The sequence below is a fragment of the Pectinophora gossypiella genome, chromosome 26, assembly GCF_024362695.1.
Source record: "Pectinophora gossypiella chromosome 26, ilPecGoss1.1, whole genome shotgun sequence".
NCBI lineage: Eukaryota > Metazoa > Arthropoda > Insecta > Lepidoptera > Gelechiidae > Pectinophora > Pectinophora gossypiella.
The window spans coordinates 3,257,728-3,284,371 of NC_065429.1; the positions used below are offsets into that span (position 1 = coordinate 3,257,728).

Consider the following 26,644-nt stretch of genomic DNA (forward strand, 5'->3'; position numbering starts at 1 on the left):
GACTTATTGTAGATTTGCCGTAGGTGGCATTAATTGTGGCCGGACAAATGGGGAGCGCTGAAGGCTCTCACCCGGTGCAACGTTTAAAACAACAAGCCTGAGGGTGCCCAGTTGGGTGCGAACCTCGGCTCAGGGCGTCATAATTAAAAGAATTAATCGACCCGCCGGCGGGGTCCTGAAGTGTTTGGCTTCGCGAGCTGATTGACCGCCGTATGGCGGTAGCGTATTTGGGGCATATTCTTAGGAATGAAAGATACCAGCTGCTTCAATTAATTATGATGGGCAAAATTGAAGGGAAAAGACGTCGAGGGAGGAGGAAGAAGTCATGGCTGCGGAACATCCGCGAATGGACCGGCGTTACAACCGTAGAACAGCTGTTTCGTCTTGCTTCTGACAGAGAAGAGTTCTCAAAGCTGACGGCCAACGTCCAGTAATGGACAGGCACTAGAAGAAGAAGAAGAAGATGGCTAGAGTAATCGGGTCGTCGGGAAACTAGGGAACACAAAGTAACTTTTGTGATATTTCCCCACCGGGAATCGAACCCGAGACTCCACGAACCCGGGACCACGGAGGTCGCAAGAGGTTAATCATCCTACATTCCACTCTCTTGACCGAGCCGATTTCGGCTATGGCGACCGCTTCAACTCCGACGTTCATGTGCTCGCATGTGGCTTATATAGCCAATCTTATTGGAAAAGATCCTCGCACATAGTGGGCATATGAGCACACCATTTAAATATGTATAGGTAATTGATCGCCGCAGACGGTCGGGACATTCCACTATCGCAGCTGTTAAAACAATCCATAAAAATATTGTAACATAACATAAAACAATTGTGTAAAAAGTTTACAAAAAAAGTTTAGTTTACGCCTATGGCAGAGGACAGCCAGCGCAAAATACAAAAAAAAAAAAAAAAAAACATAAGCTAAGGACTCGACCGACCGACCTCTGTTTACTTGCTTTACAAGTCAGTCGATTACATAAGATTACTACATCTTTTAAGGGGCAATGTATACGTTTTTACAATAAGATTCCCATTGACATTCAGAATTTGCCTTTCAACTGTTTTAAGACAGTAGTTAAACAAAAACTTTACAAAAAAGGTTATTATAAAGTTAATGATTATGTAGAAGATATGAATGCATGGGATTAACTGTTTGAGAACTGATATTAGGCAGTTAAATTACTCAATTGTATACCAATATTTTATGTTTATTTTTATTTTTTTTAAAGAACGTCTAGGGCCCTGTGCCGAGGTTTTTCTTGCAGCTTCTTTTCCCCGGCTATACAGGTTGTGAGAAGCTGCAGTAGTTTTAGGCGGATGAGACGTTCGTTATGTAAAAATTGACGATTCAAAGTGTAACTATGTTACCAACTGAATAAAGATATTTATGAATTTGAATCTGTGGTCCAGTGGTTGAGCGATGTGCTCAGGATCCGGAGGGCCCGGGTTAGAATCCCGGAGGAGACAAATCACTTTGTGATCCCTAGTTTGGTTAGGACATTACAGGCTGAACCTGATTGTCCAAAAGTAACATAATCCATGCTTCGGAAGTCACGTTAAGCCGTAGGTCCTGGTTATTACTTACTAATGTAAGTACGTAGTTTAGCAATATGGCCGTCGATTATTCTTCTTTTGTCACTTTCTAATTGTTTTTAATGTTGTTTGTTTGTAATAAAGCGTTTTGTATTTTATTTCAATTTCATGCTACGCCTGCTGTTGCGCAAGGGTAGATCAGACGGCATAGTTTTAGTTGGCCGTCGGAGGTGATTACCTTAATAGGGCAAATGGTCGTTAGGAATTTCAATTGAACACATGGACGTTTTCGATCAGTGAGGAAAAAAGAACTAAAATGTATTATAGCTCCGAGCCTCCGTGGTCTAGTGGTTAGAGCGTTAGGCTCATGATCTGGAGGCCCGGGTTCGATTCCCGATGGGGACATTGTCGAAATCACTTAGTGAGACTGTCCTTTGTTTGGTAAAGACTTTTCAGGCTTGAATCACCTAAAAAGTTAGACGATTCCGTGCTTCGGAGGGCACGTTAAGCCGTTGGTCCCCGCTATTAGCCGTAAAACACCTCCACCAACCCGCATTGGAGCAGCGTGGTGGAGTATGCTCCATACCCCCTCCGGTTGATTGAGGGGAGGCCTGTGCCCAGCAGTGGGACGTATTAGGCTGTTTATGTATGTTGTATGTTGTATTATAGCTACATGTTGCTCTTAAGCCGGTTATGACGTAGAAGTCGTCTGAGTTTCCTTATCTCTGTGAGTCATCATCATCATTAATTTAAGGGCCACGCTCTTGTCGGTGCAGCATTTTCCTTGCTACTTCTTTAGGGAAACATAGGGCAGTGGTTTCCCTCTTGCCTTCCGCCCCGAAGTACTGTGTCTGATGGCGCCCAGAGCAGTATATTTTAAAGCCGTACTGACAGTTCGTCAGTTGGTCGTGTCGTATAGGGAAGTCGAAGATTGTGGTCAAAAACGAGCTTACAGCTTATATTATTAAAAAACAAGTGTAACTATGTTACCTACTGAATAAAGACGCGCGAGAAGATTTGTTAATGATTTACTGTTTTTTTTTTTCCATTATTATTTTAATTTTTTTTTGTGTGATAGTTTACCTTTTAATTTTGAAATTGTATTTTTTTATTTTTTTATTGTTTTTCATGTTCATAGTCTTATTTTTCTTTTTGTTTCTTTTTTCATTCATTGTTTATTTTGTGTTATATTAGTTTTTATATTGTCTTTTTTTCTCGTCATACAGCTCATTGGATTACACTGTAATGTTGTATACTGTACCTTTATAAATAAATAAATAAAACAAAATAAAAAAAAACAAAATAAATATTTTTGAATTTTGATCTATGACAGTACTTTTAGGTCTTCGTATCAAAAGTGGTCGTAAGTTGTCTTCTGATTAATATTAAATCTATAATTTTATTTTTCTACTCCTCTACTTTAATCTGGCATTTAAATAACCAAAAAGTCTAATATAAGTACATACATAATTAAACTCTTTGAAAAAGTGTACGCTCTATGGCCTATAAAAGCATTGTTTACTAAGTGTAACTGTACTATAATGTCGCCAAAAAAGCATTGTTGTTGTTTTTTTTTTTTTTGACCTGGAAACTGGCACCTTTACTTTGTTTGGTGCCATAGATAGACTATAAAAAAAAGTATACATTTGCCGCCATTTTCCCGCGCGTTGGAAAATAATTTTTATAAATAAAATTTTTCTTTGTATAATTTTTGTTTCATTTAAAATTACGTCGTCGTAGAAAAAGTATTGTATGCAACGTTGTATAACTAGGTCAAAAAATGCTCGTGGCGTCTCTTATTGCGATGTTCGCCAAGGCTCACATCGCAACTCACGCCACTCGCATTTTTTGACCCTTCTTATACAACTGTTGCATAAAATACTATTATGTATGCTCTAAACTTGACCAAGACGAAATCGTCGGGCTATTGAAAGTAAAAACATCGAACTTCGGCCAATATTTGACCCAACATGTCCGGAGCTAACTAGCGCTAATTGTTGGCGCAAACATTGGCCCAACCTTGGCTGGCGGAAAGCCAGATCGATGAACTCATTGTACATAATATGATTTGAGGACTCACATTCATTATTGATTCGAAACTTCTATTAATATCAAGCCATGCTATACGTTATTTTAAATGGTCCTATTAGTAGGTATTTCAATATTATAATACATCGTAACTCAATGAGCAGCCTCCGTGGTCTAGTGGTTAGAGCGATAGGCCCACGGTCTGGAGGTCCGGGTTCGATTCCCAATGAGGACATTGTCGAAATAACTTTGATACTGTCCTTTGTTTGGTAAGGACAACTCAGGCTTGAATCACCTAATTGTCTGAAAAAGTAAGATGAGATTCCGTGCTTCGGAGGGCACGTTAAACGCGTAACGCCATTTTCCCGACACAATAGTTAAACAGGACATTCGTCTTACGACTGTAAGCCGTTGGTCCTGGCTCTTAGCTGTAAAAACACCTCCACCATCCTGCAGTGGAGCAGCGTGGTGAAGTATGCTCCAGACCGAGGGCTCTTGATTGAAGGGAGGCCTGTGCCCAGCAATGTGATGTATATAGGTTGTTACGTAACTCAATGAAGATTTTTGAGTATATTTGAAGTCACTGTGGCTGTGTGTGTGACCGGCTTGGCCGGTTCATTCCCTGGTACCGGACTTGCGTCTTTTCTTCTTCCCTAGCATTATACCGTTCAAAGGCCAGCTAACCTTGAAGATTTGACAGGTCCGGTTTTTACAGAAGCGACTGCATGTCTGACCTTCCAACCCGCGAAGGAAAACCCAGCCGAATACAGGTTAGGTCACATACCTCCGAAAATGCATTTCTCGGGAATGTTTTCCTTCACCGCTGAGCACGTGATCATCATTTATGATCCAAATATGAATTCGAAAACAAATTCGACAATCATTGGTTCTACCAACTGAGAGCGTTCTACCAACTGAGAGCGTTCTACCAACTGAGAGCATTCTACCAACTGAGCTACCACGGCTCATAATGGATATGTCATAGTTCTAGTAATACTGGCCGTCGTTGCTTTATGTTTACTAAAGATTACTCATCTCTATAAATCAGCTGTGTTACCTCACTGTAATGTGTAGTAATAATACTTGTACTACTCGTGTATTCAGAAAACACTCGAATTTTCTTAAAAAAACATTTTTAGAATAGATTTTTTTTTACATTTTTTTTTCGGGCTGGCAGAGGAATACCTAGAAGGACTTACATTGACCAAGGAAAGCAAGAGAAGTGTGTCAGGATCGAAACAAATGGAATTCTATAGTCTCTGCTTACCCCAAAATATCATAAAACGTTGACGTTTCAACGATATGGTCAACTTAAGTTGGCATGGGTTGTAGGTTGGTTGGTATAAAATGATCGAACACATCATGAAATGATCAATTCTACGATCTGGCCACGACATATCCACAACATAAGGATGAAATGCCTGCCGACGTTCAGTTGTCCGTAGATGGAATGGAGTGGGTGGAATTAACTCGTGAATTAACTCCTTGAGTAATATAGGCTATATTTATAACAAGAAAAAGTTGGGACCCTTGCTAAAATCTTACATCTTACTAATGACTTATTGGTGCTAATTCCTGTAAACACCATCTAATTTTATTTTAAGTTATATCTGTCATTTTCTTATCCGCCGAAAAGGAAAGGGACGGGTAATCGACAAGCATAAAATTTATGGAACACACGTCAATTTTAAGCACAAATCTAAAACAACCGTCTAAAAATTCGCCCGGGTTATTCATTTATTTACTTATTCTTCCTAAAATTAAGAGCTGTCAATCATCCGTCCCTTTCCTTTTCAGCGGATAAGAAAATGACAGGTATAACTTAAAGTAAAATTAAGAGATGTCTGCAGGAATCGGGGCCATTATTTATTCGTAGTTACTAATATTGTAAATGTGAAAGTTTGTGAGTATGGATGTTTGTTACCCTTTCACGCAAAAACTACTGAATAGATTTTAATGAAACTTTACAATAATGTAGCTTATGCATCAGAATAATACGCAAGTAAAAAATATCGGAAATTCTTATCGCCTAAACCGAAAACCACGGACGAAGTCGCAGGCGGCCGCCACGAATAGGTAATTTTTTTAGGGGTAAGGCGTTTTGCGAATAAGTCCATTGTCTACTAAACCAAAATGTCCCGGGCGAAGCCAGTACGGCTAACATGCACAATGTGATAAAATTTTGTCACAGACAAGTTACCGACTTTGACGATATAATTATGTCGTTTTGTCGATATGTGAACTCAATCAAGTAATGTCGTTCTGTCAAAATACGAACAAAATCTCGTGGCACGCATGTTAGGGAAAAAACAAATTTATCGATTTCGACAATATATTGAATCGATCGATAATTTTATCACATTGCGCATGTGCCCTGCAGGACGAGCAGCTAGTGAATAAAACGATTAATCCGTGACGCCATTTTGAAGTTTAGTCATTTCCCATCTAATGGATAGATCGCGCGGAGGAAGTGAATGATTTGTTACGACGTCAATGAATCATCGAATGTTCTATAGTTGTCATGATTATTCCGAAAAATGACGAATCATCTAGATCGCAAGAGGGAATTAATGGTATGTCAGGGTATAGAATCCATACTAATGCTATATGCGAAAATGTGTGTGTCTGTTCGTTTGTCCGTCTTTCACGACAAACTGGAGCGCCGAAATGGCTTGATTTTTAAGTGAAGAGACGGCCTCCGTGGTCCCGTTGTTGAGCGTTGGGTTCGAATCCCGGCGGGGAGATATCACAAAAATCACATTGTGATCCCTAGTTTGGTTAAGACATTACAAGGCTGATCACCTGACTGTCCGAAAGTAAGATGATCCGTGTTTCGGAAGCCACGTTAAGCCGTTGGTCCCGGTTATCACTTACTGATGTAAGTACGTAGTCGTTACATGTGATGTGAGGGGCCTATGGCGGCACAATAATAACCCTGACACCAGGGTTGATGGGGTTGGTAATGCACCTCACAACCCACACGATAGAAGAAGAGAAGGCGCTTATGTGGTGTTCACTGTAAGCCAACGATATGCTTTTTGTCTTACAAAACTGGTCAGGTAATGCAGTAGCTCATGGTTTCATGAGGTATCTTGTATCCGTATCTCGGTCAACTTTCTCGTAGCCCTGTGACCTTTAAATATATAAAATATTTCGCGTGGGTTCGCCCACCGGACGCTGAGGCAATCTGGACGCAAATGATCGGTACCAATTATTTGTTTAATTTTCGGCAGAGAAACTGCACAGGTATAAATTAAAATAAGGAGGTGCCCGCCGGAATCAGCACCATTCGGCCCATAACGAATATACCCCAATTGGGGTAGTCTGTAACCTGGAACCTGACAGAGGGCAGCAGTAACTGTCAGTATCAGAGGCGGAGGTCAGGAGTCCTAGTATGGCTTTGTAATAGACTACTCTGGGCGCCAACCCACTTGCGTCAGACAGAGTACTGCGGGGCAGAAGGCAAGAGGGAAACCACTGCCCTATTTTTCCCTAAAAAAGTAGCATGGAAAATGCTGCACCGACAAGAGCGTGGCTCTTAAATTGATGATGGGGTAGTCAGAAGTACATCCATCGCAAGTTGCAGTAAGCCCACACCTCACCCAGCTTTCTATTAGACCAACGTGATACGTGGAGACCCATATCGTCGTCTATAATGGTCGAGACAACTGTGTTAGTGAAAACTGCACTTAAGTTGAATTAATACATTATTACATGTCCCCACTGCTGGGGCACGGGCCTTCCCTATGGATGGATAGGGAGATCGGGCCTTAAACCATCACGCGGGCCCAGTGCGGATTGATGGTTATTAACGACTGCTAATGCAGCCGAGACCAACGGCTTAACGTGCCTTCCGAAGCACGGAAGAGCTCGAGATGAAAACTTTTTTTTTGTGGTCACCCATCCTATGACCGGCCTTTGCGAAAGTTGCTTGACTTCAACAATCGCAGACCGAGCGCGTTTACCGCTGCGCCACCGAGCTCCTCGACATTACATACATACATTACATTATTTTTTTTTAATTTTTCCTCACCTTACGGTTGTCTGGAAGAAATCGCTTTAAACGATAAGGCCGCCATATGCCATGTACTTAGTTAAGAGTCTTTTTGTAATTATTTCTTTTTTATTTTGGTGCAATAAAGTGTATTTGTATTGTATTGTAGTAACACAGTCGTGCAAGACCGGTACCGGGGTTCGAACTGACGCTCCCCGTTTGAGAAGCAAACCGCCGGCAGCCTGTACTCTTCTATTTCTCTTTTGTTTGCATATTTGCATTTCCCGTGTAAATTCGTGTTTGGGTCACAGATTTGGCGGCCTTATTGCTGCTTAGCAATAAGGCCGCCAGATTGTACTGTATCTATCATCATCTGTGTTAATTTGTTATGTATGTTGTGTGCAATAAAGTATATTTGATTTGATTTGATAATTGATATCACATGGTTCCCAGGATTTGTGCCCGGTTAATTTGCCACAATGCGCCGAGGTTCGCCCTCAGGCTTCATCATCTCCCTAGCATTATCCCGTTTCTCACAGGGTCCGCTTACCTAACCTGAAGATTTGACAGGGCCGGTTTTTTACAGAAGCGACTGTCTGACCTTCCCGCGAAGGGAAAACCAGCCCAATACAGGTTAAGTCACTTAACTCCGAAAATGCATTTCTCGTGAATGGGGGGTGCGGAAATTCGTTCACCGCTGAGCACGTGATAATCATTTATGATCCAAACATGAATTCGAAAACAAATTCGACAATCATTGGTTTAGGCTGGATTCGAAGCTGCGACCTCAAAGTGAGACGCAAGAGTTCTACCAACTGGGCTACCACGGCTCTAACTGATAGCTCTGTTGTGTAAAGTTTTATACCAGGGGCCTGTTTAATAAAACTTACAATTGTAAATTACAATGACAATTTGATGTACATTGCGGAGTTAGTGATCACAAATATTTTGCAGTTTCATATTAGCTACGTAATAAACACCAAATTGTCCTTGTAATTTACAATTGTAAGTTTTATGAAACAAGCCCCAGGTGAGAGCCCCCAGCGCTCCCTATTTGCCGGCAAAACAAAAAAGTTGCTACTAGATACTACGTGATTAATTAGTCGACTACTCAAACATGACAAGATGTATAAATAAATAAAATACCTACTTCATAAACGGAGGACAAAAAAACATATGACTCGCCGTTGTTTTTTTTTTAGTAAAACGTTGACTAAATAATAAAATTTAGCACAAGGCCGTTGCGAATGTTGCCACCACGGTCACGATCAGAGACTGGTGACGTCATTTAGTGACGAATAATGACGTCATTTCACACTTCCAGGACCGATCGCAAACAGTTTTGCCTTTAAACTTATGTATCCCTACAGGCCTCCATGGGCTAGTGGTTAGAGCGCTGGACTCACGATCTGGAGGTCAGGGTTCGATTCCTGGGGCCTGTTTCTAAAACTTACAATTGTAAATTACAACGACAATTTGGTGTTCATTACGTAGCTAATTTGAAACTGCAAAATATTCGTGATCACGCACTCCGCAATGTGCATTAAATTGACATTGTAATTTACAATTGTAAGCTTTTTAAAACAGGCCCCTGATAGGGACAATGTCGAAATCACTTTGTTACAGTATTATTTTTTGTTTAATGGGTGGTCAATGTTTTGACCACCAGCTATAAGAGCCTATTTTATTTAAAAAATATATCAGGGACAAACTTCAGCAGTGAGTAGCAAAATGAAAGCAACCTGACAGTGGAAAGGCATGCCTAACATCCCACTGGCAAAACAAGGTAACTGCTTATGGTCGACGGAATTTATTTTTTTTGTTGACGTGACTTATTGTAGATTTGCCGCAGATGGCATTAACTACTTGGCCGGATAAATGGGGAGCGCTGAAGGCTCTCACCCGGTACAACGTTTAAGACAACAGGCCTGAGGGTGCCCAGTTGGGCGCGAACCTCGGCTCAGGGCGTCGTCTGAGAGGAAGAATATTTGAAAGAATTAATCGACCCTAGTGGGTCGATAGCGATAAGCGCTGATTGAGGGAGGTCGAGGCATCGCATGTTAGCATAATAAATAACAAAGAGTAACTTTAAAAAATGCAGTGCATAGTCCATATTCGTATCGCGAGGAGTGGAAATCTGTTTTTCGAGCATTACATCCCAACAGGAGATAAAAGGATTAGAAGAAGAGAAGAAGTCCATATTCTTCAGTGTTTTTCTGTTAACTGTGCTGTTCAAATATCCTGAATATTTGATCAGCAACCTCTTTTTGTAATTGAGAATTAAATAAATAAATATGGGACATATCACAAAAATCACTTTGTGATCCCTAGTTTGGTTAGGACATTACAGGCTGATCGCCTGATTGTCCGAAAGTAAGATGATCCGTGCTTCGGAAGGCAGGTGAAGCCGTTGGTCCCGGTTACTATTTACTGATGGAAGTGAGTAATTGTTGCATGAGTCATGTCGGGGGCCTTTGGCGGCTCAATCATAACCCTGACGCCAGGGTTGATGAGGCTGGTATTCCACCTCACAACCCACACAATAAGAAGAAGAAATAAATAAATCATGTTTCATTGAGGAGTTTTCTTTATTTTTGTCTTCTGTCTACATGTGTAGTCATAACTCATCAGTCTATGTAATGTGACGAAATAGCCGCAGAGTACAGAATATTGTGTTTGAGGATAATCCTTAATTAATAACAAATAAATTATTAATGGAAATGCAACAAGGTAATGAATATGGGTCATCCTATATTTATTATTAATTAATTTATTATTACTTTATTACGGTCAAGGGAAAATGTCAAGGGAAAAATGATTCATTTTGATTCATAAAACTGTAACTACAGTTATAATATTATAGAATGAATCAGAGACTAAATTGGAAGGAAAATAGTAAGTTTCAAACAAAAACTGCCTTCGAAGGTTGTCTGGAAGAGAATTATTTTAGCAATAATTCCGCATTTACAATACAATACAAATATACTTTATTGCACCAAAATAAAAAGAAATAATTACAAAAAAGTCTCTTAACTAAGTACATGGCAAATGGCGGCCTTATCGCTTAAAGCGATTTCTTCCAGACAACCATAAGGTGAGGAAAAAGGTAAAAAAAAAAAATCCGCATTTACCCACCTTCACTTTTTGTTTTTCTATGTATGTTTGTATGTTTCTATGTATGTATGGATGCAATGAAGTGTATATTAATTCATTCAAAACAGCCTATAATACGACCACAGTACTGGGCGCAGGCCTGTCCTCCATAAATCGGTATGGTTCATACTCCATCACACTGTCTCACAATGACATGTCACTCTGCCCACCCCAATAGGGATAGACTTGAATTTAATCATGATGTATGGTAATTAATATGTATGTATATTAATAAGTATGGGTCATTTGCTACCTATTAGTGTATTAATTAAGATAAAATTTTAAAACAATATTTTTCCTGTCAATTACCTACTGTTAATAGTGTGATAAAAAGTTATCAAGCTTGGAGGGGAGGGAGGTCAAAGTAAGAGCGGAATGTGAACTAATGTCACATACAATATTGCTTTTTCTGGTTAGTTACTTACTTCAATGTGAAAAACCTCACCTGGCTCCTAGGCAGACAATCCAAATTATCTGTCAACAACAAGCTTATGATTTACTGCTCCATCCTAAAACCAATTTGGTTGTATGGCATACAATTATGGGCTATCGCTGGCAAAACCGATATACAGTGTCTACAGAGAGGCCAAAACGCAATTTTAAAGACCATTGCATGCGCTCCCTGGTTTATCCGCAACTCAGAGATCCATAAACACCTAGAATTGCCAACAATTGCAGAAGAAATTGAAAAGCACAATGAAAGGCATATGGAACGGTTGAACAACCATCCAAATCCCTTAGCAACCATGCTGTTGGAAACCAGCTGTAGGGTGAAGCGGCTCAAGAGAATGGATGTTCTTGGGCACAAAAAAAATGGAAGATAGTGACATTGGTTGCTTTACTTCAAACAAACCAATAACAATGCATCAAATCTGATAAAAGTCTTGCGACTGTTTGCAGATAAAAAAAACGAAAAAAAAAACTTCAATGTGACCTTTTTAACCTCTCTTCATAAACTTAGTAAAATTAAGATGGATTTAGGCTGAGGCTGAGGAATGCTTAATATAATAAGCAAATGGACAAGCTAAAAGAACTGTTGAATATGTATATTATTTAAGTTTATTATAATGTATTCTTTTAGTAAATCTTCTTCGTTGTTCCCTCACTGCTGAGGATCGCGACCACAGGTTATGGTTTTCCACTCGGTACGGCTATATGCTGCGACCTTTTAGTAAATAAAGGCTTTGAAATGCTTACTAGTACCATACCGTCATGATTTTACATTTGCGATCAGACTACATTCCCTAAAAATAATATAGTAGATGGGAGATTAAACAGAAAACATATTATATAAAAAAAAGTTACTTGATACTTGGATCACATTATAGAATTATGTTGCTACCCATATATATAGCTTCTCTTTATTTTGATCAGAATAGTAATGGGTGGAAGATTGTAATTGTGTCCGGGTGTAATAAAAAGGGTCATCATTTATACCTAAAAACAAAGATATAAGATTCATATAGGTATCTGTTATCCATGACATTAGAAGGGTAAAAGAAAGGAAAATCTTTACAGTGGCATCTATATTGATTTTGAGGAACAAAGAAGAAAAAAATACATGGCAACAATATTTTAATAAAAAAGTTGACAATTCATCGATCACAAATAAATCATACCTACTCTAAGAACGTTTAATAGGCAGTTTAGAACAAGGTAGGTAGGTACCTACATTTATTATGTTATAGATTATTTTCTAGGTCTGCACTTTCAAGGCTAGTTTAAAAGCAAACTAGTGGTTTAGGTATTAAGAACTCTATTAGCAAAAATCTATTAAGTAGTAGCTTGATAAGGAAACGTAACAGCTATTTACAAATTCTAAGGTTATTCAACAAGTCTCAGTCAACGGAGGACGCTTCGGCTACGAAAAACAGTCCATTCTTGTATTCTATTTAAAATTTCTGATGTCATAGCACACCTAAGGCGAATGTAGGCGCAAGAGAACAAGGCCAAAGTTTTACCCATACTTACAGCAATAAAACCAACTTATATGTATACATATGTCGTAGCCGAGGAAGGGGAGAAGCACCCTCGTAAGAATGCAAGGGGCTTCCAACCCCGATAGGCTTAAAAACAACTTTTTCAGACCCCAAAAACTAAGATCGCTAATGTCAACAAAAGTTTACAGCAAAGAACGACGCAACAGCGAATACAAAACCCATTGTAAATGTTGTATAAACGCTTCGCCTCATTTAGAACAAGAATAACGCCAGAATTGGGTTACATAGAGCTTCCGATCGATATATTTATACGAAAATCCTGAAAGCTCCCGACACAAGATGGCGGGAATATAACCCTATTGATTGCGAAAGCACGGGAACAGTGGGAAGTGCAACGCTGAAGGCGTGACCCAAATTTGGTCGGGTTATACATCTGATCGCACAGATGTACGGATTCCCATTTCCTATTTGTTTTCTGTAAAGTTCACACGCATGCGATTATTGTTTCGTGTAGGGGATGATATTAAGTCACTTTACTCACCGTTTTTATTCTCCATTAGCGGTTAAAACATCACAAAACACATAATTTTTCACACAAGCACTCACACGCCCATACAGTATGTAACAACATCACGCGAAGACTGCGCCCTCTTGCGGGTTTACGAAATCATTAACTGCAGTCCACTCGCGGCTAGGTTCACACCTGAGTTAATTTTAATTTTGAGACTAATTACGGCTATTAACTTCGAATTTGAAGTAATTTTCAATGAAAGTCTTGTTAAAATTGCGTAAACTACCGAAACAATATATATTTAGTGTCGCACTATGTCTGCAAACCTTTGAATTAGACTGAAGTTGATCGTATAGTACACAGTATTGATTTTTAGTTGCAGCTGATTCACGCGGTCAGACTGATTTCGCGCAAGTTGAAGTTGAAATCGAGAGCATGTTTGACTCATCGATATTTTGGTTCAAGTTTATTTACAGTTAATTTCCCAGTAAATTGTATTAAATCGCGCGTGGCAAGTAAGGTCTTTGGTATGCGGAGACATTTCCTAATAAGGTAGCCAGTCAGCTATGTAGCACTGCAAAGCGTAGGCAGGCGACATGTTGAGAAATCTAATCATCGATTTGGTCCATTGACACTTTAGGAATCCTAGTGTGCCCTATAAAACACCTTCGCAGGATAGAAACTTTTTATAGGGATGAAAATGTAACGCAGTAGGTAGGCACCTAAGAAGTTTTACGTAACGACACTTTTATTCTAAAAACTGCAATAGGTACCTACCTACCTACTCGAGTTATTTATCATACCTAAAATTAGTTTTTAATACTACCAAATGTTACAACAACACTCAAAGATATTTTCTACTAGAAACTTGTTTTATATGTAGGTGTAACTGGTTAACACCTACCGCATTGGCTCACGTAACATTGCAGATACCCTTTTGGCACCATTAGCTAGGGTGTGGCTGCGCCATGGAAATGAGAAGGCTGAGTATACAACCCACTTGCCAATGTTGTTACAAAAGTGATCGAAGTCGTACCATTATTAGCGCCTACGGAAAAGTTTGTAGCAATGGTTTGCAACATGGAATTGCTTTTAAAAATATTAATTTATGTTTTTAATAACATTACTGTAACTGAATTTGAAAGCAATATTTCTTTGTTACATTTTACTTAATCAAAATTAACTTAACAAAACGAACAGTGGGTATTTATAGTAGTCATTGAACAAAGTGACAACTTAATTGTCTACAACGCCATCTGTTGTTGAATAGCCGAATATAAAAAGCAGTTTCCGAGTCAGACAGAGTACTGCGGGGCGGAAGGCAAGAGGGAAATCACTGCTCTATTTTCCCTAATAAAGAAGCATGGAGAATGCTACATCGACAAGAGCGTGGATAATAAATTGTGATGACCCTGGAAAGTGTCTCATTAAAATTGTGTACTTATTACAAGTTGTCTTGACATGATTTTTCAAAAAAATACTTGGTTGCGTACCCAAAAAATAAAAATATGTTTAGCAACTGGTTGCGAAACTTAGTTGCCATGATGGAGAATATATTACATATTCGCAACTGGTTGTGTATCAAGACAAAACATTCTCATTCACAACTAGTTGCCAACAAAGGAATAAAATTCTTCCTGGTTGCGAAACGTGGTTGCGATGGCGGGCGAAGGAGATTTCTCGCTCTTTCCACTTTACGTACTAGTCACGTTAAGTATCTTATACGCACTGTCTATTTTCTTTCGCGTCCATAATTTTTAACGGGGTGGGTTGAGGAGCTTGGTGGCGCAGCGGTTTATGCGCTCGGTCTGCGATTGTTGAAGTTAAGCAACTTTCGCAAAGGCCAGTCATAGGATGGGTGACCACAAAAAAAAAGTTTTCATCTCGAGCTCCTCCGTGCTTCGGAAGGCACGTTAAGCCGTTGGTCCCGGCTGCATTAGCAGTCGTTAATAACCATCAATCCGCACTGGGCCCGCGTGATGGTTTGAGGCCCAATCTCCCTATCCATCCATAGGGAAGGCCCGTGTCCCAGCAGTGGGGACGTTGATGGGCTGATGATGATGGGTAGACCCAAAAGTAATCGAGAGACAAGTTGCAGGCACTAAGACATGACGAACGACATGACCAGAGAACGTAAAAAAACATTTTACAGTCACAATAATATTTATTATCTGTATAACGAAATTGCTTAATAACTTTATAACTAAAACACTTATAATAACTGTTGATCATTCGTCCCTCGTGACAAATCAAAATTAAATCGTTTTGTTCGTTCCAACAATTATCAAAACCATAAACAAAAACTTTTGGAAGAGTCCCCCAGCAGGCAAAAAATACACAAAATGCTTCAAATGTAGAGGGTTCCTCACATTATTTAATTTATTTATTCGACTCGACTTCGCCTGCAGGCCTAGCACGCTATGTACGGTCACGAGCATGAAAACACTTTGGTACCATGTCACATTAACTTTTTTGACAAATTGAACTGTAAGTCTCACTAAATGTCAAATATGTTAGTGCGACAGAGTCCTAAAGTGGGTACATTATATTGCTTATGACTGTAAGCGTGACGCGAAAATAAGGTCATTGTACACGCGACTTTCAAGACATTGCTCCACAAAAGAAATATCTTCTTCTTCTTCTATCGTGTGGGTTGTGAGGTGGATGACCAACCTCATCAATCCTGGAGTCAGGGTTATTACTGAGCCGCCAAAGGCCCCTGACGTGACTCAAGTAACGACTAGGTACGTACTTGCATCAGGGGGGTTAATATGGCCACATCGAAGCAATTCATCTAAAAAATGTAAGGGTGGTATTAATAAACGAATCTCAGCTGAGACTGCCCTCAAGATCATGCTCAAGTCTCTGTTTTTATATGAGAACTGTCACATTGACATGATCTTGAGGGCAGTCTCGAAGCTGAGATTTTTTTTTTTTTTTTTTTTTTTTTGTATCATTTGTTTTTAATAAGTTTAGTGCTTAAGCTTGTTTACCTTATTTCTAGTGTGTGTGTGTAGTGTAGTGTTGTGTAATTATTATTATTATTTTATGTTTTTTCTATAAGTTTTCAATAAGTTTAGTGCTTATGCTTGTTCACCTTACTTGTATTCAGTATTGTATAATTAATGCTATCAGACCGATTTGTACTATGTCTATTTGTGGAAACCTATAATTGGCTCCCCTGCATCGTATGTATTTTTATATGTATATTGTTTAAAGTAGCTGTTGGTTTTCCGAAAAATAAATAAATAAATAAATAAATAAATTAGTTTATTAATACCACCCTAAGTGCGCAATGCAAACAAATGTCTAATAGCAATATTACTTTTTTAGATGAAATACTTCGATGTCGCGTTTTTAACCACCCGAGTGGAATTTAAATAAAAAAAAAAAAAAATAGAATATAAATTGTTTATTATAAAAGGACGCCACACACAAAGACAAGACAATAACATCACTTATTTTTTTTTACAAAAAAATTACAAAAAGCATCTAAGAAGGATGTTCATTACAATGATCGTAAGGTGGTGGTGGACGTCCTGAGATAAAAGGGCCTCACTCAGCACAAGTCGCGGCGTGAACCACGACGCTGGTATTATGTGGACCCTGTTGGGTGAGGCACGAACGTCGTGTTTCATAAATATACGTTAAAATTCGTACATAGATTAAATATGAAATTACTTAAAATAGAATGTAGGTGTACATATAATATATTTTATATATTTATCACAAAAACGTATACATAAATACTTAATGTTAGTATTATAATAATAATTAATGCAAGCGGACATAGTACGCACCTGATGTAAACAAATACGAATGCATAGAACATAATATATAGGAATTAGATAGTCACATGTACTAATTTGAAAAAAAGAAAAACTATCTTAAAACGCATAAGTTATTCTGCGTACGGATCCCCAAAAACTTACCAATCTAAGTGAGAGCCGAGTTGTATTAAGTTATTGCGTGTAGTTTCCACCCTTCGCAATAAAATTATTCATATTCCATCGCCGTCTCTTTCCCGCGTCCTTTAAAGGTTCGGAGGGTAAAAGGGATAGACTTAGTCATTTATCAGGCCCTGATGCTAGGGTCATGTGGAGATATTGAGATATTTATCAGTATTACAACTGTTAGCGGGTGTACGGGAGAGGATTGCACCATCGCGACTTATTCCTTCTTGTTTATTTATACCTAACACGTAATCTTCTATCGCGTCTCGGAAGGCACGTTAAGTCGTTGGTCCCGGTTACTACTTACTGACGTAAGTAAGTATTCGTTTTACATGAGCCATGTGAAGGGCCTTTGGCGGTTCAATAATAACCCTGACACCAGGGTTGATGAGGTTGGTGATCCACCTCACAACCCACACGATAGAAGAAGAAGAACACATAATCATCACCATAGACTGAAAGTCAAGACCTTTTTTTTTCACGTAACTTATTGTAGATTTGCCACAGGCTGTAACTACTTGGCCGGACAAATGAGGAGCGCTGAAGGCTCTCACCCGGTACAACGTTTAAGACAACAGGCCTGAGGGTGCCCAGTTGGGCGCGAACCTCAGCTCAGGGCGTCGTCTGAAAGGAAAAATATTTGAAAGAATTAATCGACTCTAGTGGGTCGATAGCGGTAAGCGCTGGTTGAGGGAAATCGTCGACCACGCAGGAGGGTCGGTATCGGGGCCCGAAAGTCAGGACCACCTCTGTAGCATCGCATAGGTATCGTAATAAAATAATATACGCAGAATAATGAGGGACTTTCCAGGGTAAGTATGTTCTTTAAAAACTAAGATGGCGCTGCACAGTTTTTATTCGTTTTTTTTTTTTGACTTATTGTAGATTTGCCGCAGGTGGCATTAACTACTTGGCCGGACAAATGGGGAGCGCTGAAGGCTCTCACCCGGTACAACGTTTAAGACAACAGGCCTGAGGGTGCCCAGTTGGGCAGTTTTTATTCGTATAACCTTCTAATTACATGAATAACAGACATGCATCTTTTATCTTTGTTTTTGGGTATAAATGATGGCCCTTTTTACACCCAGGCACAATCACATCTTCCACCCACTATTATTCTAATCAAAATAAAGAGAAGCAATATAGGTAGCAACATAGGTTGCAATGTTTTTATAACAACAACTATTTAACAACAATTATTTTTATATTTGCTTCTGCCATAACATTCTCATTCATTTTTTTTTAATATTTATTACAAGGCCGCTATTTGCCATGTACCTAGTTAAGAGTTTTTTGTAACTATTTCTTTTTATTTTGGTGCAATGAAGTATATTTGTATTGTATTGTACATTGTATTTTGGAATAATTATGTACTTACCCGAGAAAATAGGCAATTATCACATTGAAGCTGTACAACGCCACCTAAATTGTTTTTGTGATTTTATTGTGATTATGACATAACATAACAAATATTTTATTGCACAAACAGGAAAAAAACTAACGAGAAATAGAATGAGTACAATAGGCGGTTTTATTGCTAAGTAGCAATCGCTTCCAGACACTCTTAAAATATAGGAGATATTGAATATACCTACCTACTTATTTCTAAAATAAATAGAATAGAAACCATTCATTTTAGATATAAGTAGGTATAGGTACACAGTAGGAGTGAACATAATAATTAAACCTTATTTCTAAAAAGGGACGTCAGCTCAGCAATATGTTGTGACACTCCGACATTGAGGGAGAGCCACAACGCAGATTTTCAGCTGTGCCCCAATAAAATGATTTTCTTTCTTTCTTTCTTTGGCAATCCGCACACAAAGTAGGTATTACGGTGCGTTCTGCGCGGTTTACTTACAAACGAGTACGAGTGGCTTACACTTAATAAGCTAATGTGTTCAGTGTTATGGGTAACCACTTGTCAAACGCTGTCAATATTTGTCGCACGGATAACTTACCCCACAGTTACCCTAACTTACCCTCTCGCACACGACGATCATAGAAACAAGGGTGATAAGCCCTCAGCACTAAATAGGCCAGTTTCCAACTAGTCAAATCAGTTACTTTTTACTAAACGCCAAAATACGAAATTACTTTGCAATTTGTTTGAAAAAGCACGCTGTGACGTCATGGATTAACGTGATAAAATGTCGCACTTACCACTTAATATTAACTTTTTTGACAAATTGAACTGTAAGCCTCACTAAATGTCAAATATGTTAGTGCGACAGTCCTAAAGTGGGTACATTATATTGCTCATGACTGTACGATAACGTCAATGTGTAGTGTCTGTGTAAAACGAGGTTGTTTGTATGAAGTGTCCGAGGTGTGCTTTGGGCGTTAATGTATGTATGTATGTATGTAATGGAAATAAAAAAGTTACAACTTGCGTAATGTCTTCAGTTCGTTACGGTTGTAGTCAATGATGCGTGAACGCATAAAGTTTGCATTCAACTGAATTGTCTATGATGGGGTGAGACGCGATGCGTGATTCTTTACGACCATGCATACAATAACAAAGACACATTTAAGACTTTACGGCACCATGGCCCAGTGGTTGAGCGTTGCGCTCACGATCTGGAGGTCCCGGGTTCTAATTCCGGTGAGGATACATCACGAAAAAATGAGATTCCTAGTTGTGTTTTCCTTTCTCTGTTTTATGGTAATAATAATTGTCCAATTTTTTTTTGAAGGTGTTGACGTTAGAAGCTTGTTTGGTTAGGAATTACAAGCTGAATCCCGAAAGTAAGATGAACCGTGCTTCCGAAGGCACGTTAAGCTGGTCCCAGTTAATACTTACTGATTTAAGTAAGTAATCAATGATGGTAGTAAGTAATCGGCCTTTGGCGACTCAATAGTAACCCTGACACCAGGGTTGATGAGGTTCCAATCCACCTCACAACCCACACGATAGAAGAAGACGGCACCGTGCTTCGGAAGGCACGTTAAGCCGTTAGTTCCGGCTACGAGCACGAGAACTCTTAGTGATCAAAAACATCGGCATTCAAAAAGATGGCAATTTCCTAATCGTCCACATTTTTGAACATCTTGACTGCTTGGATACCATTGGCGCAGTGAGTGTTGTCATATTTACGACGACATAATTGAGCTGATATATTTGACATTGTAAGCATCTCGCGAATCTGGTCGATTAGGTTGTTGCCAACTTTATGAACACGCAGGTTGTGCCGATGTTTTTGGTCACTTAGAGTGTTACTATCTATACGGCCATCTTGAACGTCCCTAATTATTGGACATTCTGGTTGTTGCTAACTATCACTAACCTTGACCTTGACTGTCACTAACTATTTGCTTCTGACTGTACCTGTCCTTCTAGTGAGAGCATTTCATTGCTGTTGATCTAGTCTTCTTAAAGAGGTTTTACGTAAGTTTTTTCTAGAGGTTACTATGGTATGTTCTCAAACATCAAATTGGCACTTGTCAAAAAATCTTTAAATGCATGAGAATTAAATAAATATTTTGATATTGTATTTATCCTACAGGGCCATTCGCCGTTTTTGGAATGTTAAAAATCGGCAAGTTATTGAAGAATAGAATCTGAGTGACTTCAAAGAGTCAACTAAAAGTTTGACCTGAGAAATCTACCAAACTACAGACTTCTTCTTAAATAGTAAATCCGCAATGAAAGCAGGATGCCTGATTCTCACGGGAGTGATTCTTGTAGCCATAATGGCAGTTTGTGTCATGGTGAAGTTCGCCACGGAGATCCAAGTCGAGGAGAAGATAAGGGAAGATTTCCCTGGCCAGGGCATCTTCAAGTTCTCCAAATCCATGGGCGTCATCGCTCTTAACGAAAACTCTTCTCTAGTCATGTCTGAGAGGTTTCCGTACGTCGCAGCGATTACCAGAAACTACTCTAACACCTGGACTTTCGCCTGTTTCGCCAGCATCATCTTGGTCAAGTGGGTGGTGACTTCGGCGCATTGTCGAAAAGCTGGTTCCAGCCACCGCGTCCTTCTATACCACGACTTCGTGAGGAACTATACTCATACGTATCCCATCATGTTCTGGAGGATCCACGAGCAGTTCAACAGTACCGAGGGTACTCCGAAGTTCGACATCGCTGTGGCGAAGCTGAACATGATCGAAGCTCACCCTGTTACGATGAAGTCTTCGATATTCGATGAACTGCCAGCATCTGATGTGGAGGCCAGCGTTTGGAAGACAGTCTCGACTATGGACAAGAGATTGTTTCTAACGAATGATTTTGACAAGTTCAGCGTGAAGATTGCTCACGAAAGTCGGTGCTACGAAAGTTATGGAGTCTTTTTAGATGATAGCATGTTTTGTCTAGATGTTTCCGACTATGAAGACTGCTTCGTCCATGAGTTTGGGCCTGTGTACTCTGGTGATAAAGTACTAGGCATAATAGCTCTTAAACCAAGGGAATGCGAGATGAAACTTGCAATCTTCACAAACGTGTCCTATTATACCAACTGGATATTGAAAACGACAAAAACATCTTTGTACGGATGAGGAATAAATTAACAGTTGCTAAAATTTTGTAGTCCACTTCTAACTTTGGTATTTGTTATTTAATTTTTAGTGATGTTCAAATAAATGTCGTTTTAAAGAAGTAAATTATGTCTTTCTTTACGGCTTCGATTCGTTCTTTCAATGTGATTCCTCAGACGACGCCCTGAGCCGAGGTTCGCGCACAACTGGGCACCCTCAGGCCTGTTGTCTTAAATTTTGTACCAGATGAGAGCCCTCAGCGCTCCCCATTAGTCCGGCCAAGTAGTTAATGCCATCTACGGCAAAGCTTCAATAAGTCACGTAAAAAAAAGTATGCTTATGTTTATGTAACGTTTTCAAGACCCCAACATACACGAACATCCCTATCTGCTAAAGCGAGAGTCATAAAGTCCCCTCAAAACAGAAAGCAATTCGAAACTCATAGGACTTGGAATGAATCACCGATTTGAAGATATCGGGAAGCAATAGATAGGCGACAGATAGCCACCCTACGACATTAATTTGGACATTTAGCCGAATGACTATTCATATACATATATCTCGTAAAAGAGATAAGAAAAACTTCCACAATAAATCACTTAAGTGTACTTATAATAAGATTTTTGACTTACCCTTTCTATATTATTTTGCTATATATTATGAAATATATTATAAGCACACGACTATATCCTAATCCAATTAGTAGTCGATACTATAGCAAGATGTAAGTACCACACCTCACCGAGCTTTCTGTTAGACCAACGTGGTAGGTGAGTCGTACCTATCGCCGTCTATAATGGTCGAGTCAACTGTGTTAGTGAAAACTGCACTTAAGATAAATTAATAACTCATTGGTGCAAGTCCACCAGGATACATACATACATAAACTCACGCCTATTTCCCACCGGGGTAAGCAGAGACTATGCCATTTGCTTCGATCCTGACAGATTTGCTTCGTCCACATTCATCAATCGTTACATACACGCACGCCGGTTCAAAATAGATCGCACTAGACCATTCCTGAAGAGCTCGGTGGCGCAGCGGTAAACGCGCTCGGTCTGCGATTGTTGAAGTTAAGCAACTTTCGCAAAGGCCGGTCATAGGATGGGTGACCACAAAAAAAAAGTTTTCATCTCGAGCTCCTCCGTGCTTCGGAAGGCACGTTAAGCCGTTGGTCCCGGCTGCATTAGCAGTCGTTAATAACCATCAATCCGCACTGGGCCCGCGTGATGGTTTAAGGCCCGATCTCCCTATCCATCCATAGGAAAGGCCCGTGCCCCAGCAGTGGGGACGTTAATGGGCTGGTGATGATGATGACGTTCTTCTAGGTCTTCGTCAGCCAGCCCTAATACCAACCTTCGCTTTATATACTGCTATATGCCTTTATCCGCTCTATGTATTTTCAAAAAACAATAAAACCATAAACAATTTAATTAATAACCCGACAAAAATGGGGTGGGATCCGCGACATTTGTGGGGACAATAAAAAGCATTAGTAATTAAGAAACAACATTAAACTAGTCATTATGACATAGCACTTAATATCAAAGCTAGAGCAAATTGTCTTATAGATCGCTTGAAAAATTATGAGGGTGAATGAGAAGTCGCGAATTCGCGTCGAGCGGAGTTGCGTTAATGCTAATGCAATGGATATTCTTCTTTTTCTATTATCATAATAACATCATCATTATCCCCCTAGTATTATTTCATTTTCTCAGGGTCCGCTTACCTAACCTGAAGATTGGACAAGTCCGGTTTTTACAGAACCGACTGCCTGTCTAACCTTCCAACCCGCAACCCTTCTACTAATACTAACATAACAAATACTTTATTGCACACACAGGAAAATACAAAACAAAAGAGAAATAGAAAGACTACAATAGGCTGCCTTGTTCCTAAGTAGTAATCGCTTCCAATCAACCTTTAAGTATAGGAGACTTAATTATTCTAATTTAACCAAAAAAAAGGTCTATTCCAGTGTCCAATGCGACGTACATAAAGGGACTATGCTGCTCCCCTCGCGTCTCCAGGGACAAATAACATTTGTTATTTTAAACATTAACAGAGCTTTAACTGTTACCACTATAACAAAATATTGTGAGGGGAGAACCTTAGGTCAGCTTTAGTATTTACATACATACATAGGATCACGTCTGTTTCCCGCTGGGGTAGGCAGAGACCACGGAATTCCACTTACTAAGACCCTGAAATACCACACGCTTCTACACCGGGTGAGAGCCTTCAGCGCTCCCCATTTGTCCGGCCAAGTAGTTAAAGCCATCTGCGGCAAATCTACAATAAGTCACGTTAAAAAAAATCTGCGCAAAGGGTTAAGGATAGTGTTAAAATTTAACCAAAAAAATATGTTTGTTTACTCAAATAGTATGGGGAACTGTCAAAATATAAGAACACTCAACAGTAGCGACACCTGATGGAGACAGGCACTTTTTATCCTTAAATATACCACTTCTTCTATCTTGTTTGGGTTGTGAAATGGATTACCAACCTCATCAACCCTGGTGTCAGGGTTACTATTGAACCGCCAAAGGCCCCTGACATGGCTCATGTAACGACTACGTACTTATATCAGTAAGTAGTAACCGGGACCAACGGCTTAACACTTTCAAGGACAGAACGTCTAATGACGTTCCGGTCCCAAGGTGTCATAATATTATTACCTATTACGAACCATCAATGACCCATGATCTCTGTCCGTGAAAGGGTTAACGAGCCTTCTGAAGCACGGATCTTCTTACCTTCAGACGATCAGGCGATCAGTCTGTAATGTCCTAAGGATCACAAAGTATTTTTTGTAGTATGTCACCAACGGGATTCGAACCCGGGACCTCGGGCCAACGCTCAAATACTGGACCACGGAGGTCGTTAATTATATCACTAACCCTGTATTTGCGATGGCCCCTCAATTATATAAGAAAGTCCATCTGTTGAAACAGTAGAAGCGAGTTAATTGCAACAGTGTCTCCAGTTACTGATGCTATCTGGTGGTCAAGGGAGTTTTATTGCGCTAATAAAATTAACAAAGGGCTGAAATTACAGATGGATTCAAAGCGGTGACAGCCCTGTTCACCACAGAAACATGGTATACTGAGTGGCTCCGCTGGGGAGTATGCTGTTTTTTTTTGACGTGACTTATTGTAGATTTGCCGCAGATGGCATTAACTACTTGGCCGGACAAATGGGGAGCGCTGAAGGCTCTCACCCGGTACAACGTTTAAGACAACAGGCCTGAGGGTGCCCAGTTGGGCGCGAACCTCGGCTTAGGGCGTCGTCTGAGAGGAATAATATTTGAAAGAATTAATCAACCCTAGTGGGTCGATAGCGATAAGCGCTGATTGAAGGAGGACTGAGTGGCTCCGCTGGGGAGTATGCTGTTTTTTTTTGACGTGACTTATTGTAGATTTGCCGCAGATGGCATTGACTACTTGGCCGGACATATGGTGTGCGCTGAAGGCGTCTACTAAACACATTTCTTTTTGCAATCCGACCCAAACGTTTGACTTCCCTTTGTTAAATTTATTTTTTATTTGAAGGGTTAATAGGGAATCTTACTTTACGTGAGCTTATGTTGTGTTGTTATGCCAAAATGGTGGCTATTCACCCACCTGTTACTTCTAGTCAGCGATTGGTCCAAGAGGGTGCACCTCTTATAGACACCTCCCGAATCATAATACAACAACAACATACAGGGGTGGCCCAGAAGTTCAGGTTCAAAATGAAAAATGAGATATGACCCATTTTGTATCTTTTTTCTAGATTTTCTACCTTACTTCAGAAATCATAATTTTGTCGCTATCTCTTTCTTAATAATTCCAATATTTTACTTCATAACTATTCTTAAGGATGTGTGTTATTGGAAATCAAAGTGATAATTTAAAATAATAATTTTGTAGGTTTTACTGCGAAAATTAAAATGTTTAAAATTTTATTACTTATTAGAAATATGATGTCCCATCCTTCTTTTTTCGCTTTGAGCTTCTATTTTTGGAAGTTTTTACCACGTAATTCCCCGTGTTGCTAGTTCAGCGCCTAATTGTGCACTGAGATAAAATACTGTCAACGTCGCTATATTAACAGTAACTTTGCGTCCCACTTTTTGAGGAATTGTAGCGTTGACAGCGACTCTCCGAACGGTGACGCGTACGATAGTGGTAAATCTATGATAACAGGCTCACCACCTGTACGTTGTTCTAACAGAAAGCTCTGAGGTGTGGTTATTTAGTTCAAAAGGGGTAGGCAGAGATGTACAGTGCGATTTACATTCAAAGTAAACTTTCGTCAACACGCAAAATACTACTTCTCCATAAATATTATAAAATAGTTTATTAAATGTTTCCGTGCGTTGGAAGGCACGTTAAGCCGTAGGCCCCGGTTACTACTTACTGATCTAAGTACGTAGTCGTAACATGAGTCATGCCAGGGGCCTTTGGCTGCTCAATAATCACCCTGACACCAGGGTTGATGGGGTTGGTAATCCACCTCACAACCCACTCGATAGCAGAAGATCCTAGTGCTGTAAACTGTATTTACTACAATGGTAACAGTAACTAGTGACGTCATAAGGACATACACTGAGCTAAGTTTTTTTTTGACGTGACTTATTGTAGATTTGCCGCAGATGGCATTAACTACTTGGCCGGACAAATGGGGAGCGCTGAAGGCTCTCACCCGGTACCCAGTTGAGCTAAGTAACAGATAAGAGAACTATTGAAATGAAACAACGTGTTATTAGTAACTTAATACATTTTTATTTAATGATAGATAAAAAAACAAAAAAAATAACAAATACAAACAGCCAAAAATACACATACAAATTAAGATTAATTATTAAGATTAGTCTAACAAGGGTCTATAACTATGCAGGTTGTTTCACCTTGGTTCCTTGGCAGAAATTGCTGTTTAGCAACAAGGCCGCCTATTGTGCTTATTTTATTCGTTTGTACGATAAGGTGCAAAAGTCGAAATCAGTTTCTTGCAAAGAAATAAATTAACTGGTTGCACTTAAGACCTCTTGGTTACGTGTCGTTTTT

General features: G+C 39.5%; 2 protein-coding genes across 8 annotated transcripts in view; one reads left to right on the top strand and one right to left on the bottom strand.

Annotated features, from left to right (window-relative positions):
- Positions 1-13,319, bottom strand: part of LOC126378322 (talin-1) — a 135,932-nt gene extending 122,613 nt beyond the window's left edge. For all 7 annotated transcript variants that reach the window (XM_050026521.1, XM_050026520.1, XM_050026518.1 and 4 more), the window contains exon 1: positions 13,195-13,319. The gene's annotated coding sequence lies outside the window, so the exon portion shown is untranslated. The remainder of the gene's footprint in view (positions 1-13,194) is intronic.
- Positions 13,320-20,762: 7,443 nt separating this feature from the next.
- On the top strand, positions 20,763-21,617 carry LOC126378490 (kallikrein-5-like). Its single transcript, XM_050026891.1, has one exon. It carries the CDS (start codon positions 20,763-20,765, stop codon positions 21,615-21,617), a length of 855 nt encoding a protein of 284 aa, XP_049882848.1.
- The last annotated feature ends 5,027 nt before the right edge of the window (positions 21,618-26,644 follow it).

Bases quoted from the DNA above. Each gene is read 5' to 3' on its own strand.
- LOC126378490 (XM_050026891.1), top strand. From the start codon at position 20,763: ATGAAAGCAGGATGCCTGATTCTCACGGGAGTGATTCTTGTAGCCATA.